At 38.9% G+C, this 18,409-nt stretch overlaps 1 protein-coding gene across 2 annotated transcripts; it reads left to right on the top strand.

The window, feature by feature from the left end:
- The first annotated feature begins 3,282 nt into the window (after positions 1-3,282).
- Positions 3,283-12,583, top strand: pitx2 (paired-like homeodomain 2). 2 transcript variants are annotated; one of them, XM_041989311.1, is made up of 4 exons: positions 3,283-3,609; positions 5,827-5,898; positions 10,032-10,231; positions 11,113-12,583. In XM_041989311.1, the coding sequence occupies exons 2-4, from the start codon at positions 5,853-5,855 to the stop codon at positions 11,668-11,670; spliced, it is 804 nt and encodes a 267-aa protein (XP_041845245.1). In that variant the 5' UTR covers positions 3,283-3,609; positions 5,827-5,852; the 3' UTR covers positions 11,671-12,583. The 2 variants fall into 2 exon arrangements, with proteins under 2 accessions (XP_041845245.1, XP_041845244.1); XM_041989310.1 differs by lacking the exons at positions 3,283-3,609; positions 5,827-5,898 and adding an exon at positions 9,113-9,623.
- The last annotated feature ends 5,826 nt before the right edge of the window (positions 12,584-18,409 follow it).

Here is an 18,409-nt window from a genome sequence, read left to right as displayed (position 1 = left end):
AGCTTCCCATTGATTTTTCCTGTAATTGATCAGAGACCTGCTTGAGCAATTTATTGGCCCACTCGCACCTGTGATTAAGGCTGAGGCCACATGTGTTTATGCATGCACCCACAACTGCTTTCCCTGAGATCAACCCGCTGTCATAAAGCACTGCTGGGCTTTCTGTCCAAGCCTTTTAGCATAATGAATGCCGTCCAGTTCTCTGGGACATTTTTAATCATGCTTGACCGAAGCCATGTCCAAAGTCAAGAGAAATGGAAACAACCTTGTCTGACTGACCAGCAATGACAGACGGCAGTGTGTTCACATAAAAACATGGAGTAGAGTTTAATTTAAAGTAATCCTTACTCATTTGAAGCTGCCTCATGCATGGGATTGATATTAAAGCAGTCAGGAGCCAAAACCACAATGACATCAGCTAAGCATTTTCTATTGGAGCCGAGGATAGGATAATTACAGAAGAAGACAAAGACGAAGAGCGGAGTACTTTTTAAATATACGCCATGTAAGCTGGGCATGTCAGTAGGAGTGAGGGTAGCATGTAAGTCATTTACAGACCTTGCCTATTACACTCTAAACCACAAGCCATGTTGCTGAGTTGGAGTGCTTAGCATTGGTGCAGCTCATCTCCCTTTGGTACTGTGACAGAGCTGGAATAGTACGGATCAGGCATAAAGCCGCTCAACAAGCTCAAGAGCTATCAAAGATCCACCCTTTTAATTTGGTTAATTTACAGGCAGCTTTTTAGCTAATAACATTCTTGGAGTGATACTTGACAAATGGAAATACACACAGGATGTTTCTGTCTAAGACGAGAAAATCTGATCTAATGTTTTATCTTTTTTACTCTCTTTTGGCATCTCTGCCCTGCTTTCATCCTCTCTGACTCCCCCTGACCCCCCATCTTTCAACTAGGTATAACATTCAATAAAAAGCTAAACTTCTGGTCAGTATTTTATTTCTAACATATTAGCTGCATAAACTGATTTGTATACACATTGGTGGTTTTGGAAACCCCAGTTTAGCTTAAAATTTTATTACACGGCCACCGAGTGTCGGCCAGACAGAATGCAAGGCGACAATCACATGTGGTTTGAAGCTAAATCAGTAAAGAAAAGGGGAAAAAAAAAGGAAAGAAACTGGCTGGTTTCTCAACCAAAGACCGTTCATTTATATTGGAACTATTTTATGAGACTTCTAGTATTTATCAGTGAATTCAGAATTAGCTGACAAAAATACATTTTGCTATCAGTCAAAAAAAAGCAAATAATTAAACAAAAAAGCAGAATAAGAGGTGGAATGAAAAGCTGCATATTAAAAAATTCAGTCTTTCAAGTATTTTAAGTATCCACACTCAAAACCATGGTTCGGGGTGTGTGTGGTTGTGGCTGACTGGATGGGCATGTCTGTCTCTCCTCCTCGAAGTGGAGGCTTGGATTGCTGTGCTGATATACATAAAAAGCCGGAAAGAGTGTTTTAAAATCCTCTCCAGTATGCAGGAGGAGGAAAAGTTGAAGTGTCCAACTATACTGACACCGGCGGGCTGATGTGCTCGTTAAGAATCAGGAGAGAGCATCAGCGGAGCAGGTCACCCTGTTTCTCACATCACAGCCCCATCAGAAATTCTTTCAAGTGTCCTTCTGCGTCGCCAAAGATGACAACGGCAAATCGATAAGCGCTTGAAATGAAAAGAAGCCGCCGGTTTGCCCTCGAGGCGAAAGATTTCATACCCGCCAGCCTTCTCTGAACTTCAGGCATTTCTCTGCACCTTTCTGCGTGAGAAAGAGGAGGCTCTTGACTGATTTTCTTTTTTTTCTCTCTCTCTTTGTATAAGAAGGTAAGAGAACTATGAAGCCTCTCCAGACGCTGCACACCCTTTCTTCTCTTCTCCTTGCAGGCGGGGCGTGATGTGAAGATCTACATGATGCAGGGCTGATGTTTCCTGCATGGGTTTCGGGCTCGTTTGCTTCACTTTTTGTATGCCATGCACGTATTTTTGTATGCAGTCAAGTCACAACATTTAATATAAAAGGCTATATTTTGGAGAAAGCATCTGTTTTGAAAAAGAAATGACCATGCAATTTATTTATCTCACGCTGGTTTGCATTTGACCCATTACTCTAGATCTGTATGTGGCGTTTAAGCGAGAAGGAGACGAATAAAATATCATCTCCACGGGCCTTTGGGGAAAAGAGTGGAGGTTTTCTTCATACTGTAATACATTTAGATGAGCTTCATCATTTGTAAATAAACAGGCCTGACAGCATTTTGTGTTTCTTTAGTTTTGATGGCATTATACTTTCACGATTCTTCACATTTTGGACCGAGGGTGGATATTTACACGATGCGCACCCGTTTTGCTTCAATGTCCCCCTTTTTTGCTTGGAAATTCCCATGTGGATGTGCGCATTAATTACTGGTTTAATGGGGGTATGACTAAAAATGTAAAAGACGGATTAGGCGCAGGGAAAAGCATGCAGGCCTACGTCCGGTCTGCTCGCCTCACTTAAGATGCGAATAGAAAATCAGTCTGTATCTAACGAAACGGATCTTTAAAGAACATTTGCATCTAAACCAGCTGTTCACTTCATCTGCACATAAATCCGCAACACGATAGCGCACTGTCTGGTGCTGAATGAGCCCAGTCTAAATTCTTCCTTTAATTCTACTATCCTCTCTTTAAAATATTGTCTAAGTCTTTGTTTCAAATGTGTTTAAAATGAAAGGTTCTGTGTGCCAAAAAAAGAAAAGAAAATTAAATTAAATAGCTACTAATCAGTGTCCATCCTCTAAAATGCTCCATTTAATCTAAATGAGCTGTTCTTAGATTAGAATTGGGTTGTTTATTTAGCAGGTGTTGAGTTTAGATAATAACCGGTTAAATTGTTTGTTGTAAAAAGCAGCTTTGTTATCGGCAAATGGAGTTTTGCATGTCTGCTGAGTTTTAATAAAACGCACAGAGGAGGGCTCGTCAGTCCTATTTTCCAATGCTTTTGTTTTTAAAGATGCTCCCGAATTTTTCCTTTTTTTTTTTTTTTTTTTTTTTTGTATGTTGCGGAAAGTTGAGAGGCTCTGAGTTGCCCTCTGCTACACAACCCAGGCGCGTACACAAACATATACACACTCCTTTTATAAGCGCGAGCCCCCACACAAGCGGGGTCCCTCTCTGAGCTCAAAAGCTGGAAAAATTGCGCCACTCTTGGAGCGTCTTTCAAGGGAGGGGAAAAAAAGTTGACTGAAGACAGAAGAGGACGAACCAAGGGGAGACTCGGATGAAAGCGCCTCCTTCGCTATTTCTTCTCACACTGTAAATAGATGGTTATTTATGCGCATAAATGAAACAAACCTAAAGGTAGCGCTGCGTCTCTGGTGTTTTTTTGGATTTAAAGCGTGGGAGCACATCCATGCAACGCTCACGCTTACGGACAGAAACGTAGACGTGACGGCTATACTGGACTTCGGGTTGCGTGATTATCTCTTTTTTTTCTTTTCTCTCTGTTAACACAACTACTGGTTTCTGTGAGTTTGGAGGGTGGAATTTTATCTCTTAACTTTTACAATAAAACGCCGACGGCTGGGAAAATCGATCCCCACCGGTGTCTACAAGTGGTAAGTGCAGTGGAATAGTACAGGCACTTAAAAAAAGGAAGAAAAAAATGAGATGTGAGTTAATGCAAGTGGAGGAATTTGTTCCACCTCGTGTTATGCGTGCGCTCTTTGGGTTTCTGATGTGAATTTCAAAGCCACGGCCGGAATATAAAGGAGCATGAAGTGATGTGAGGGCAAGGTTCGCCTAACAGGTCGGCGAATAATGTTCGCTGTTAGTGATATAGTGTAAGGAAATTTAATAAAGAAGGGAAAGGAGACTGCATTATTCTGCTATTCATAACTGTGTGAAAACCACTAAATATCAATGAAGTGAGGGAACATTTTAGCTGTCTGAACAAAGAAAAAAACATTCAACTAAAAGGAGAAGTCATGAAACTTAATCTAAATAATTGCTGACGTCATTGTCTAATTAATTAAGTTGTAAATATAGTAAGTGATTTCAGATAAGTTTTACCATTTATCCTTCCGTTTTTTTTCTTATTCCTCATTTCTTATTTAAAGATAAAAAGAAAGACGTTTACGATCTCACGCTTTAAATTAATGCAGGAGCATATGGTGGAGGTTAGTCGCATCATCTCCCGGTAAAGGCTGCAGTCTCATGCTCCACTGTGTTAATTTCAGAAGTAAAGCCAGTGTGAGGCAATGCCAGCTTTCTGTCTGCACTGGGCCTGGTGCCATGAGAGTCACTGCTTCACATCAACTGCTGGTGGTCAGGGAAAAAACTCCATGAAGATGAACGAAATTAATCTTCGTGTTTTCTTTAAAACGGTTACTATGGAACAATTTATCAAAAAATAGAGACAAAACTAAACACGTTGTCCTCCTTTATTATTATTATTATTATTATTATTATTATTATTATTATTATTATTATTATTATTATTATTATTATATATTTAATTGTGGAATTTATACATTTTTAATATAACGCAATCATTTCCATTTGTTTGATCAATTATATCAACGCTGTATTGCACATGTTAAATCAGTGAACTTGTCTGATTTCAACGCCTGATTTAGTTAATGTTTTTCTCTTTTTACCTATAGAGTAATGTTTTCCAATTATTAAAATGATAAATAATAATAATAATAATAATAAGTGATTTTCATTCATTTAATTGTGCACGTTTTAATGGAAAAAAAAACATCTGAAAGAATGCTTGAATAAAACCGGTTCGCCTTCAGAGGCCGCGGAGCAGCCAGGCAGGATGAAATATTGGTGGCTCCTCTCATTAAATCTCACTGATTAGATAACACGCGGCCGAGTGCAATAACCTTACACCTTACAGCCTGACCTCCACTATTTCATTTTGCAGTGGAGTTATGACGTGGGGGTGAGAAGAAAAGGCTGCGCAGGTACACACCGTGTAAAACTTAACCTCCAATAACAGCGTCTTTGAATGAGAGGGGGGTGGGAGACGAAGGATGTAGAGCAGGTGAAGAGAGGAACTGGGGAAAATGGTTAACAGCATGACTGCATGCAAATTTTTTCCCCTGACTTAAATTATCATAAGCAAACAGTATGAGCCTGGACTAATAAAAACCCATCTGTGTAACTTCATATCGAGGTAGTATGAGGGCTTCGATAATGAATTTTGTAATATCCCACCGACAGACATCTCAATCAAACTCTAATCCTGTGATTTTACCACGGAATCACTCCACTTCCAACTGCTGCTGGCTGCATCAAAACATGAAATCCGGCTCATGCAAAACACGATTGGTTTTACAGACTGCACAAAAATAAGACATTAAAAATATACATGCGCAATAAAAGAGTTGGAGAATACAATTTCTCTTACATAAAATCAAGATCAGCAAAATGAACCTAATCCATCAGACAATTGAAAAGTATTTGTTATTATATTTTCAGACACGCGTGAAATGAAATTTATATTAAATTTATCACTAAGGCAGTGACGCGTTTCTTTTAGAAATAGGCTAACACTTATAAAAAAAAAGGAAGCTGCTGCAACTAGTGTCACCTCCAGTCAAATTAAACAAACCCGCCTATTTTCCTCCTTCTACAGTCGTTCAATGTCTTTTTTACATTAATTTTAAACTAACTCAGGCTGTTTTTTAAGCACAACGTCGTTTATTTTGATCTTCTGCTGACTTGACCTGAGGTACGAACCACGCAGGAACTAGTATGAAAATACTAATTATGGCTCTTATTTTTAATTTTGTATATTTATTATTTTTTTATGTTTTTTACAGAAGCTGTGTCCTCATAAATTACCATAATGGACTCCCACTGCCGCAAACTAGCTACAACCTGCGCGCAAATAGGTGAGTATGAAAATAAACTACAAAGTGATGTGATTTTTGCAGCAGAAGTAATGTAACTGACTTTGTTGAAACTGTACATGAATAGCATGTTTTCCTTCTACATTTCTGTAAAGAAATTATTAAAAAATATGCATGATGGTTAAATGCAGCAAATACAAATTCCCTGTTAATATCACATCAAACAAAACAATTAGCTACAGTGATTTTTTAAGTCTATTATCCAGTTTTAACATACACTGATTAAAACGGACAAGATTTATAAACTCTAAATTTTACACAAAAAAAATGGGCTAAAGGAGGCAAATATTTGGCCAAGCCCGCATTAAAACCATTAATATGCTAAGTGCGGTCATTAATGCACCACGAACCGGTGTAACACAGACTGACACACTTGCAGCTTAACGAAATAAAATATATTTGTTTGTTTTTGCTAAAATTCAGTCAGTAGTTCTAGTTCCGTGCTTTTTAAATTAAAGAAAGAGCAATTTATCTGCTTACATAATGCAATACTATAAATGAGCAGCTTTTTTGTCTTTACTGTTTGGCTCAATTCAACTTACGGAAAAAGTACCATATATGTATAATGTCTATAGTTGACCTAATTTAATCATTTTCTAAGAATTGTTAAGATGTGAAGGCTTTTCTGTTGGATGGGGACGTAATTGGCCCTGATAACTACTTGTTCGCTGTCTTAGAGTGCCACCTGCTGGTCAAAATGCGGCACAAGCGATGGGAGATGAGACATTACTGAGCATCATGCAGGCGCCTGATAAAGGATGGCCGCTCTGCACCGCTTAGACCGTCAATGCAGCTCAAACATTACCATGTATGACCACTTAAACCTTTATATACTCTTTAATTTTACATTTACTTGCATTTATTACAAAAAAGTAAATTTCCCAAGACACAGATTCTACAGCCAGTGCTCACTAAATCCAGCTTTGACATAAATGATCATGTTTAAAATGACATCCTTTAAAACCGACATAGGAGTAAATTAAGGCAATTAATTATTCTCTAATGTGGTGGAGGGAAATTACATTTAGTCTTGTTAGAGTATTAAATGAATAACCAATAACTCTGTCTCATTAAGTTCAGACTGGCGGGTCGGTGTGACTGAGTACAGCTTCATAGCAGCACAACGTTAACGGCCATTGATTAAGAATAATAACCAAAATCTGAACTGGTTGAGCAGGAGCTGCTGAACACAGACACAGCAGCGTCAACGTGCTGCTTTAATATATGCAGCGCTTGTTGGATTGGCTCCGGGGAAAACTAAATGTATAATGAAAGCTCATTCGTGAGGAGGAATATACTAATGGAGGAATCTGATGTCTCCTTAATCCTATGTAAAAAGCCTTGTCGTCTCCCCCTATATTGACTGAATTGCTAATTAATGGCCCTCTATGGCGGAGGCCTATTGCACGCAGTAATCCGCAGAAGAGAGATAAAGCATTCAGAAGGTAGAAATGAAGAAGAAACCGATAATCCACTTCAAGTTTAGTATTACAATACGCCTGGAAGGAAAAGAAGCAACAGATTGTTCCATGTTTGGCATAAAGATAGAAATACCAATTTCTAAAACCGAAATCAAGTCAAGGCATTATAGTTATAGTATAGTATAGGTCTTATTCTTTTTTCTTATTATTCTTTTTCTAACGGGTGTAATGATTTATTGCCTGTTTCACTAAAATGTTTGAAAATTAATCCTTCATTCTTGTTTAGAATGAAAAATTAATTTATATAAATCCGCTCTTCGTGATTCGTCATGTAATTGGCCTCCGTGACAAGTTACTGCTGTGTGTGTGTGTGTGTGTGTGTGTGTGTGTGTGTGTGTGTGTGTGTGTGTGTGTGTGTGTGTGTGTGTGTCCCTTTTTGCGGTATTTGTGTGTTGCTCACAATTCATGATCTGCTGGAATTTATATATGAGGGATTTTCATGGGATTAGCCCAGAAACTTCTTAACTGCGCCAAGTCCAAACGCTCGCGCTGAGTGGACGTCCGCTCGGCCACGTGGATGTTGGAAGTGCGCTTTTGATGATGATGATGGTGATGGTGATGATGCATTTTAAGACATGCTTTAACTTGCATCCCAGTGAATGTGGCGCGTCAGTTTATATAACTCAATCTCAAAATGTGCATTTCTTTGATTAGACTTTGATTAGACATGTTTGGTCCTCCTTAATGCTGCACAGTCTTAAGGACCCCCACCCCACCCCTCCACGTCTTTATTTCGAAAATAATAGGAAATGAGAGCTTTATCAAATTAAGAGTAATAATAACTATTTAAAAACCGCTAAGTGTGAAAGTAAAATGTCTTCAACTAAATCTGAGCCTGTGTGCTAAACTGTAGGTGTGCGTGGTGAGGCTGATTTAACAAATACGTGAACTTTAACACTGGGGAGGTCAAGAGGGTCGCTTGTTTTGACAACCAGTATGACTGACGCCTGCGCTTTGCTGAATGCAAAGAAGCTGTTTACATTTTAAGTCGGTTTGGTCAGGTTTTTTGGACTGTGATACTTAATTTGTCTTTTCTTTTTGGATCAAGCTGTCAGATTCTTGTCAGTGTGAACCCTTCAAGTGGCACGGGTGCTATTTCTTTATCTTTTAATACATGCATATTTGGCAGTTTGCGTCAGTTGACAAGTGGCGCACTCGCAAAATTTGGAGCAGACTGGCGCAGCACTACTTTTGAAGTTACTATTTGTTTGCCCTTCATGGGATCTTTTGTGGCGTAGAAGATGTTTGTGTTTGATATTCAGTGAGAATCTATTTTCTTTGTGTTTTCAATACAATCCGCTCGGTGGCTGCAGGCTTTATCCGCTGAGCCCCAGAGTAAACTGCAGTGACAGAGCCTGCGAGCGTGTGGTTCAGCTTAGGTATCAATAGCACTTCATCGCTTTGCTGGGCCACTGGACCCGTCTCATAAAATGAGGCCAAACTGTGTTATTTTCATTTTTATTTGGTCTTGGGCTGCTGCGCAACGCCGCGGGTACACGGCGCGTCCCATCTCTCTTTACATGCTTTTATTTGGAACAGGAAAAATAAGCGCCAGCCCCGGCATAAATACACTGGCAGACATATCTGGTTTCTGCAGGCTCCGGTTGGTTGGGCACACCGTCACATCCACATGGATGTGCCTGTCAGAGAGAATATGGGCGGGCGCAAAATGGTGACGTGGAGCTCTGGAAAGAGGCGCAGTTGGATAGACAGTGAACAGGCAACAGCTGAAATGAGCAGTGAGCGGTGTAGTGTGTGTAAGCCTCTGGATCTAATACCATCTACCTGCCCTTGTCACTCTGATAGTCTGCCAAAGGTGGCCCAAGTTTTCCACCGATGTTATGGCAAACCTCAATGGCCTATTTTAAAGCGTTCTCCAATTTAATCAGAAAGACGGCTCCATCTCAGCCACAAGAGGAACTGCGCTGTGCGTTTTTTGGAGACCTGAACACATTCCACAGTCGGACTTTCCGCTTATCTTTCCTCTGCTAAAAGCGTGCACGGTCTCTTTTTTTTTTTTTTTTTTTTTTTTTTTTTTTTTACCGATGAACTCTATGAGGGATCCATTAAACGTTGACCATCATCTAACAGGGAATAAACTTGCCTCCACACACCACACGGCTCTGGCGATGGCTTCTAGTTTACAGCCGCTGCAACGGTCTGTGGACTCTAAGCACCGGTTAGAGGTGCACACTGTGTCGGACACATCAAGCCCAGAGTCTGTCGGTAAGAACCGTCTGTGGCACAGATGCTCCGTGCAAGGCACTGTAGATGTCATCTTGATATCAAACAATGGCTCTCATCAGTCAGCGTGATTGGAGATGTGCATGCATGTAAAACGGCGTCTGTGGTTTTTATGTTTTTGTAGCAGATGATTTGTCTGGCCGTTCTGTGGTGTCGTAGTGAAAAGTTTCTGTTGTGTAAATGAAAGAGGGTTTGTCTTGTCAGGACTAAATTATTTTTTTAAGTGGACTAAAATCCCCTAAGATAAAATGAAACAGAAACCCCTGGAATTAGCTTGCTTTATTTTCACAATGATTCAGCAAAGATTTCCCTGCAGGGTTCATTGGTCGGCATTATGTTCTGTTCATGTGTGCCAGATCCTGGTTTTAGTTTCTAACTCTCTTTTAACAGAAAAGGAGAAAATACAGAATAAAAACGACGACTCCTCAGACGACCCTTCCAAAAAGAAGAGACAGCGGCGGCAGAGAACTCATTTTACCAGCCAGCAGCTGCAGGAACTGGAGGCCACTTTCCAGCGGAATCGCTATCCGGACATGAGTACAAGGGAGGAGATAGCCGTGTGGACCAACCTCACAGAGGCCAGAGTTAGGGTGAGTATTCCCCTGGGTGTAAACAAAAAATGTTGTGTGTATAATTTCGGATAATTTGTGCCAATTGTCCGATTTATCCTGTAAGCACACCCGGCCTGAATAGAATTACGCACAGACTTTTACGCACGCCTGAAATTTAATTAAAACGCGAGACATTTATTATTATTTTTTTTTTTAGTGAAGGACAAATAATCAGTCTTGTTTAAATAAATTGCTGGAGAAAACAAACTTTAATTAAAGGTTATCAGATCATCTGTAATAGTTAATATAATGCAGAGCCCAATATTTAAAATCAATTATTTCTCATTCAGTAGTATAAATATGTATGTTGTAACATTTTGTTTTTATTCGTGAAAATAAGAAGAAAATAATCATTTTAATTTTAGTTAATTACGTGTAATTACACATCATTATAGCAGTTAACAGTTAAGCCTGTTGACATTAGTCAGTGACAGATACCAGTCGTGTTCTTCTGTTCGTGTGAAAGAGGTGCAAAGCTTGTATTTTGCGATTGTCCCCCTGGTGTTGTGTGATTTAGTTCAGTGTGTTTGTGAAAGCATGCAACGGAATACACATCCTCTCCACATCAAGATGTTCCACTGAGACCACAGTGTGTATTCTGCTCAGATAAAGGCGGAGTTAATGATGGATTATCCGAACAGAAAGAGTCATGTTAATACCTCTTTTGTTTGTTTGGCTGGTTTATTTTTTTAATTTTACTTTTTATTTTACAGTTAAATTTAGAACAAATTTTTAAAAAGCAGACCTACATTTTCAAATGTATTAAACTGTAATTCTTTTAGCAGTTAAAAAAACAACGGGGAAAAAACTAATCTTTCTCTAAATGTTTTTCTTTTTTTGTCCTTTTTTCTTTGCTCCAGGTTTGGTTTAAGAACCGACGAGCCAAGTGGAGGAAACGGGAAAGAAACCAGCAAGCCGAGCTTTGTAAGAATGGATTCGGCCCGCAGTTTAATGGACTCATGCAGCCCTACGAAGACATGTACCCCAGCTACACGTACAACAACTGGGCCGCCAAGGGTCTCACGTCCGCCTCTTTATCCACAAAAAGCTTCCCCTTCTTCAACTCAATGAATGTCAACCCTTTATCCTCGCAGACCATGTTCTCACCGCCCAACTCCATATCCTCCATGACGTCCAGCATGGTGCCATCGGCCGTCACCGGTGTGCCGGGATCCAGCCTCAATAGCCTCAATAACTTAAACAACCTCAGTAACCCGTCTCTCAACTCCGGGGTGCCCACGCCGGCGTGTCCTTACGCGCCTCCGACCCCTCCTTACGTGTACAGGGACACTTGTAACTCCAGCCTGGCCAGCCTGAGACTGAAAGCCAAGCAGCACTCGAGTTTTGGATACGCCAGCGTGCAGAATCCGGCCACCAATCTGAGCGCTTGCCAATACGCTGTGGACAGACCAGTCTAATACCTACCTGCACTGCAAAAAATAACCATCTTAGCAAGATATTAGAGGCTAGAAGTGACGCTTTAAGTTATTTTTCTTTTAAAAGAGCGATGAAACCTGGTTAGATCACTTTTACGTTTTTCACACGTGTTGAAATTTCTTGGTCATCTGGCATTTTCATGATTCAGATGGACGTTTATTATTCTGTCTCCTGAAGGCACTGCCAGCTGTACCACGACAACATTCAAATTATTTCACGAATCATTTGAGATTATTCTCCCTCTCGGTACCAATATTTTCATTTTTTTTAAAGAAGAAATAAGATTTTAAGGGTGATTATGAAACCAAATGGCTTGATATGGTGGTCATTTTTTGCAGTGTGTGGGTAATCACAAACAGCCGTCCACAGGAACAAGAGACTACTACAACTACTTTTGTCATGTTTTTTTTCTCTCTCTCGAAAAAAAAGGGCACTAAAAGACTGAACCACTGAAACAAGCTCATCTCCAAAACCGGAGCCTAACTGAAACGGGAGTTTTTAGGTTTATTCCCTTTTGATGAGCCCAGGCCTGCTTCACATGTGCGCCTCTGCAAAAGCGGCCTGTTTTCATTTTTCATAGCTCGTCATGAGGGTTTTATTTTTTATTTTATTTTATTTTTTCTGGTGGATTCTGGACGTTAACTGATGACTGAAAAGGTTGTATATATATATTTGAATTATCATCACCTGTTTGTCGAGGCGAATGCGCTATAACCCTCCAGTCCTCTCCAGGTTCAATTTATCAACGCATGTGGAAAAAAGAAGAAAAAAAAAAACTAAAACGGAATCATGTTTTGCTTGCAAACAAAAAGGGAATGTACATACTAAAACGCACCAGTTGTGTGTTTCTAACATATTATAAATTTATTATTAATGTCTGTGTGAATATCGACTTAGAATAGCAATTCTGGATTTAAAAACAACAAAAAAAAAAAGCATCCAAAAATGTTCCTGCGACAAATTATTTGGGTTTTTATTTTTTGCTCTGTGTATACTATTTGGTACGGAATTATGTTTTTTTTTTTTTTTTTTTTTTTTCAAACATCCAAAAAAATATTGTGTTTTATTTAATGGAAGTAAATATATTGTTCAAAAACATTCTGCTGGGGGATTTTTATTGAATCTTTGTGCAAGAAGTCTTTTAGTGGAGTGTAAAGCAATGACAATTTGTCTATAGCCTTTCGATTATGTGAGGCGCTTGTGCGGCTAATCTATAGAGGAAAACAATGGGCCGCTCCAATACACATAGCACCGAGATGCTCCGTCAGATTAACTGCTGAATACATGTCTGCCCGCTTAGCCGAGCCTGGCCAGTGGTGCTTAAAATAACACAGGAATAAAAAAAAAAAGAAGAAGAAGAAGCTGGACCACACAACAAAACCAACACTCCATTCTCATTTATCTTTTTTCCTGAGCATGTTCTCAGAAGTGTTCTCTGGTGTGGATTATGGGACTCCCAGTAATGCACAGCTTAAAATATTACACTCTAATTCAGTTTTGAAGATGTGTTTAACATAATCTATAATGTGCAGAAAAAGAACCATGCTTTCTTGAGCTTATATGTACACTTCGTGAAGTCTTAGATCTTTCTAGATCATCTTTTTGTTTTTAATCCAGTAACCTACCTGACTCCTACGTGCATATGTTTGCTTTTCCATTGTTTCTTTTGTAGCATTGCACGCCTTTTAGAGTGCGCCAAGCAAAAACAAACCATGATTCGCAAGCTTGAGCAAACAAAGCAGAGTTATGCAGAGGTGTAAGGAGGACCGAGGCTGCAGTGGCGGGGGGGTGGGGGTGGGGTGTACTGCTTCACGGCTGCAGGCGAAGTGGAGACACCGGGAGGAAACACCGCGACACCTCCTGCAGGAACGCGCAAATAAAGTCGTTTTTATAATGCCTTATATTAGATTTCTCTACGTTTATAGCTTAAAATAGCTCTGGGATGTGAAACTTTAAAGACGCAATCGCTGGAAAGTTCAGTTTACACAATTAGTCCCAAGTGTTGTTTTTACAAAACTACCCGTTAGCAAACACATAAAAAAATGCAACATTCATCTGATTTTTACATGCTGGGCTGCAGCAGCGACCTCAACTTTTCACCCTTCCCCACTTAGATTTTCTTCTTAAGAAGCTGCGCAAGTGTCACCTATTTGATGGAGTTAGTAACGCAGAGCAATAATCAGTTGGCAGGGGGATAAGCTTGAGCGAATACACAAGTCTGCATTCTCAATACACATCCACACAATCAACATGTGAACAGGGGGTGACCTGAAGAGAGGAGGCGTCAGTAGGAACTTGTTCATTTGTCTGAGACGGCGCTCAGCATTGCCCATTTTTTCTTGTCTGTTCCTTCAAGCCTGTTGGCAAGGTAAGAAACCAGTTTATACTTAATGAAAATGACAAACTTGTCTTCAAAATGCAGCGTCTAATTATCAAAATTTTGCCATCATTTAGACGACTTTTCTTATTTAGATAAAATCACAATAATTATAACAGACTTTTTGTTTTTGCTATGGCAATAAAAACTCTGCAAATGTTATCATTTAAATAGAATTATTGATGCATTAAACCGGACTAATTTCATTAAAAAATGGTATTTTTTTGCGCCCAAAACTACAGCATAAAAAATATGCAGTGTATAATTCATTATAGCATGTAGGTGATGCTCCAACAAAGATGCTATTTTCAATCTTAGTTTAAAGCATATTTCCACCTCTCCTGCTTCGTTTTTGCAGCTAAAACACACCTGTACATCTTGATGTGAGATTTGTTCAGCCTCCTGATTGAAAAAAAAAGCTGAAGAAGATGAAAAAAACGGGATCTACGGTGAGTGGAAAGCACCTCCACTCCGCTGGGAATTCAAATAAAAACCCAGAAAGTGCAAATATCCAAACATGTATCGCTACAGCTCCAATCTATAAATAATTAACAACCTTTCAATATTCATGCATCAGCGAATTGGAAAGAGACACGACCCGGTTTTATTAATAATACAGGGAAGAATGTTTTCTAATTCTCTTTACAGAAGCTTTTTAGTGTTGTTTGTCAACTGAGAACATTTCTAGCTGAATCTGATTTAGGAAACTTGTTAGAGGCAATTTCACATCCATTATGTCGTGTAATTATACTTGAAAGGCACACAATTAATTTTATATAATTCATTTTTAATGTTAAACAAGGATTTCTCTTTTTATTTTCAGCTACTTAATTCGTTTTGTTTTGTTTTGCTTGTTTTTGTTTATTTTTTTTGTAGTTTGCTGTCACAGTGAGTTGCTGTAATAAGCAGGAAATGTGGGAGTTGTGTGATATGGGTTGAAATAATGAACACAGATTCTGGCTGTTTCAGAGCATGCAGGGTAGCTCTGATCAATAGTTTATTTTTTTAAAAGAAGGCAATGAAGCAAAAGAGTTAAATTAAATCACAGCAGTACTGCACAACAAACAGCAATATCCAGCTTGTTAAAGCCAAATTTGTCTGTAGGTGAGATAAGATAGATCTCATAAAAGAAGCACACACTCATTTGGTCCACACAAATAGTTACAGATTGTTGTCTGCAGTGAAGCAAACATGGCTACACAGGAAAGAGATTGTGCCAATATGCAACTTCTTTCAGCACTTTGCCCATGCCGTCCAACAGCAGAGTGGGCTGCTGTGTGTCTGGGGGAGGTGGCTGGTTGAGTGCTTGGCTCTGAACCAATGATGGCCCAGCAGCTTCAGTTAAAGGTCACATGGTGTGACCTCACACATTCTCACCCTCACCTAAGGCCTGAAGAGTTCTCCACAAGATTCATTACCATCCATCTCAGCTGAACTGTAAAAAATAACAAAGCTGGCTTCTTTTAAGCACACTTATGCAAAATAACATGCAGAATTAGCTTCTGACTCTGTTCAACACTCGCATCTTTATAACTGCTGCAAAATGAAAGCATTTAAGTTATAGCTGCATGCATAAGATTAGGTGCACAAGGGAGATCAAATCTGCTCTCTGCTGGGGTCCACTGCATGTTTGTTGAGGATAACAACAAACCATGTCTGTGAGCATGAATGTGTGTATAAGTAGTGCATTAGCCCCTCTGACAGTGGGGGCTTGGTGCAGTTTGAGGGTAGGCGGTGGGCCAGAGCGTGTGAAAGCAGATAACCAGGGCGAATTTCATGACACACACACTTCCTGCCTTCTGAAGTTCTATTAAAGAAGGATGAAAACAAAAACACACACATCTAAGATGTTTTCTCATAAAATCAATTTCTACACACTGAGCATGCTGGAAAGATCAGATGTGCAGCTCTTGTGGAGTTTGGAAAAAAAAAAGCGATCCATCAGAAGAGACTTGTGAATTTATTTTGTACAAGAAACATACAGCATTGCTTAAAAATCTTTAAGAGTGCACTTCATCATGAGTTTTATATACAGTGTGAGTAGCTGTGTTTTAGGAGAGGGGTAACAATCCGGACCTCAACTTGGGATGATTGGATTAAAATACTGAACCCTATCTTCACCCATCACATGAATCTTGAGGCCTTTTGTTCTCTTGTGTAAGAACAGTTTCTTCTTTAACACATCTGTTTCACTGCAGCAAGAACAATCTGATGTTTGTGTGTGTTTACTGCAGCATGCCCACTCCAACTTCTTCTGGATGCAAATGTATTAGCATTAAGCTAATTGTATTTAATCCACTAAGTTGCACAAAACACCAGTAAAACTGCATAATATTGCATGCAGGCCATATGATGCACATCCTAGAGGTGTATCAGATAACAATCAAAAGTGACTTCACTTTCAGAAAAAAGCAAAACATCTATGAAATGTGTATAAAACCTCAATCACAAATGGGTAGCATGCAGGCGCACCATGCTTGAAAAGTCTTTGTCATGCCTCTTCATGTTAACCTGACTAATCTAAAGCTGCATTTTAGTCTTATCTCAGGCGTCGTGTTCAGACACCTTCAGTTTACACAGTTTGCCCCAGATGGCATCCCTCAGTGCCGTTTTCTTTAGGCCTGTCATCTACTGTAACGTTTTAATTGACGTTTACCTCAGTTTGCTGCTGTCAGCCACCGGAGTCAGTGTCTGAAGAGAGGCTTGACTGAATAGTTTCCCAGGCTCCAGCTTTAGATAGAAAATTATACCTGAGCACATTTGTTTGTTTTAGGGTTTTTGTGTGTGAGTGTGTGTGTGTTCATTTCATGTAGTATTATCCTCACTTGAAAAAAAAGAATTATTAACAAAGATTAAATATCAGCACATTTTGGGATTTTCAAATGCAAATTATAGAAAGTTCTCCAACTAAATCTTATATTTTCTGAATGACAACAATACTAAACTTTTTCATTTAGGACAATTCTTCATTCTGTCTTTAAACATCCAAGTTAAATCATGCAAAATATATAAACAGCTTTGCAACCCACAGTGTGTGCAACAGTTTTATGAATCCATAATTCTTTTAGTCTTTTTTTAGGGGCAGACTTCAGGCTGATTCCAGCTGTCCAAACATGGCATCTTTGACCATAAAATGCTCATTATTTTCAAAAAGCCAAGTAAAGAAAAAAAACAACTAAACAAAATAAAGCATATCTTTGTCAAATATCACATTCACTTCAAAGCTTACAGTGAAATATAAGTGACATCCCAGTAAAATCTGTGTCAAATCTGTCTTATGAGGAAATATTCAAGAAATACACTGCTTGGCAATTAGACTTTATATCCAACTTGTCTGCAGATATGTCTATATAAGTACCTACTGCACAGGTTGGAATACACATGAACTTATGTGGAATGTTAAGCATTTAACTAAAATGTATTGAGAAGTAATCCTGTTTTGCAGTTAGGCTGTCAAGATAATGTGGCTGCCTCTTATCTTCTCTGAAAGAAAGTGAGGTTACACAAAGTTTGAAACTTTCCGTAACCCTGAAATGAAATGTGAAAAAGCAAGTACACTCGCTTTCATTTGGTTTTACATGATTAATAAATAGAACAAGTCATCTGGTCCTTACCACTTCTTAAAGTTAGGCAAATAAAATTTTAGATGCACAATGTTATTAATAATTTAACAAAATTAAAAACTAAAGCAAGTGCAAATACAGAAGTTGGGAGTGAAAAATCAAATACATCCCATGGTTCAGTGGCCTATAGAACTAATTTTAGCAGCAAAACTTGAAGGTAAGCTGTTACTCCCTCATGTTGTGGGGGGACGTTGGTCCAATCTTCTTTACCATATTACTTCTGTTCATTAATGTCTGTTGGTATTAGAGATGGGATTTATGGCTCTTTGAAGGGAGCTGGATCTTGAGGAGCCATTCCTTTCAAAGAGCCATTCAAAAGACTGACTCGTTCTCACAATATCTTACAAAATTTCACAATATATAAGAATGACAAACAATCAAAATATGTACCTATATAAAATCTACTATACAAGATTAAGTAATTACAGGAAAAATATAGATAAAAAGGATAAACCTGAGCAGTCAGTGCAAATTCTAGTAAATGTTTTGGATAGAACTCACAGTATTTGTTTACCAAACAAAACTCTCTGCCCATAGATGCTTCACATGAACGGAGCGTGTTGGACATAAGACTTCTATGATGTCACATTTTATTTATTTTATTTTCATTTTACCCAACTGTACTACTTCTTATTTACTTATTTATTCATTTATTTATTCATTAAGTCAGTCATTTTTAGCTGGGGGGGTTGGGCTTTGTGTGTGTGTGTATACGTGTGT

The sequence above is a fragment of the Melanotaenia boesemani genome, chromosome 7 (genome assembly GCF_017639745.1).
Source record: "Melanotaenia boesemani isolate fMelBoe1 chromosome 7, fMelBoe1.pri, whole genome shotgun sequence".
NCBI lineage: Eukaryota > Metazoa > Chordata > Actinopteri > Atheriniformes > Melanotaeniidae > Melanotaenia > Melanotaenia boesemani.
Note: the sequence above shows the minus strand (reverse complement) of the source record. Positions and strands in the feature narration are given on the sequence as shown.

Excerpts from the sequence above, each read along its gene's own strand:
- pitx2 (XM_041989310.1), top strand. The coding sequence starts at position 9,443 with ATGAACTCTATGAGGGATCCATTAAACGTTGACCATCATCTAACAGGG. Across the intron at positions 9,624-10,031 it reads ATCAAGCCCAGAGTCTGTCG|AAAAGGAGAAAATACAGAAT; the intron begins GTAAGAACCGTC and ends CTCTTTTAACAG. Across the intron at positions 10,232-11,112 it reads TCACAGAGGCCAGAGTTAGG|GTTTGGTTTAAGAACCGACG; the intron begins GTGAGTATTCCC and ends TCTTTGCTCCAG.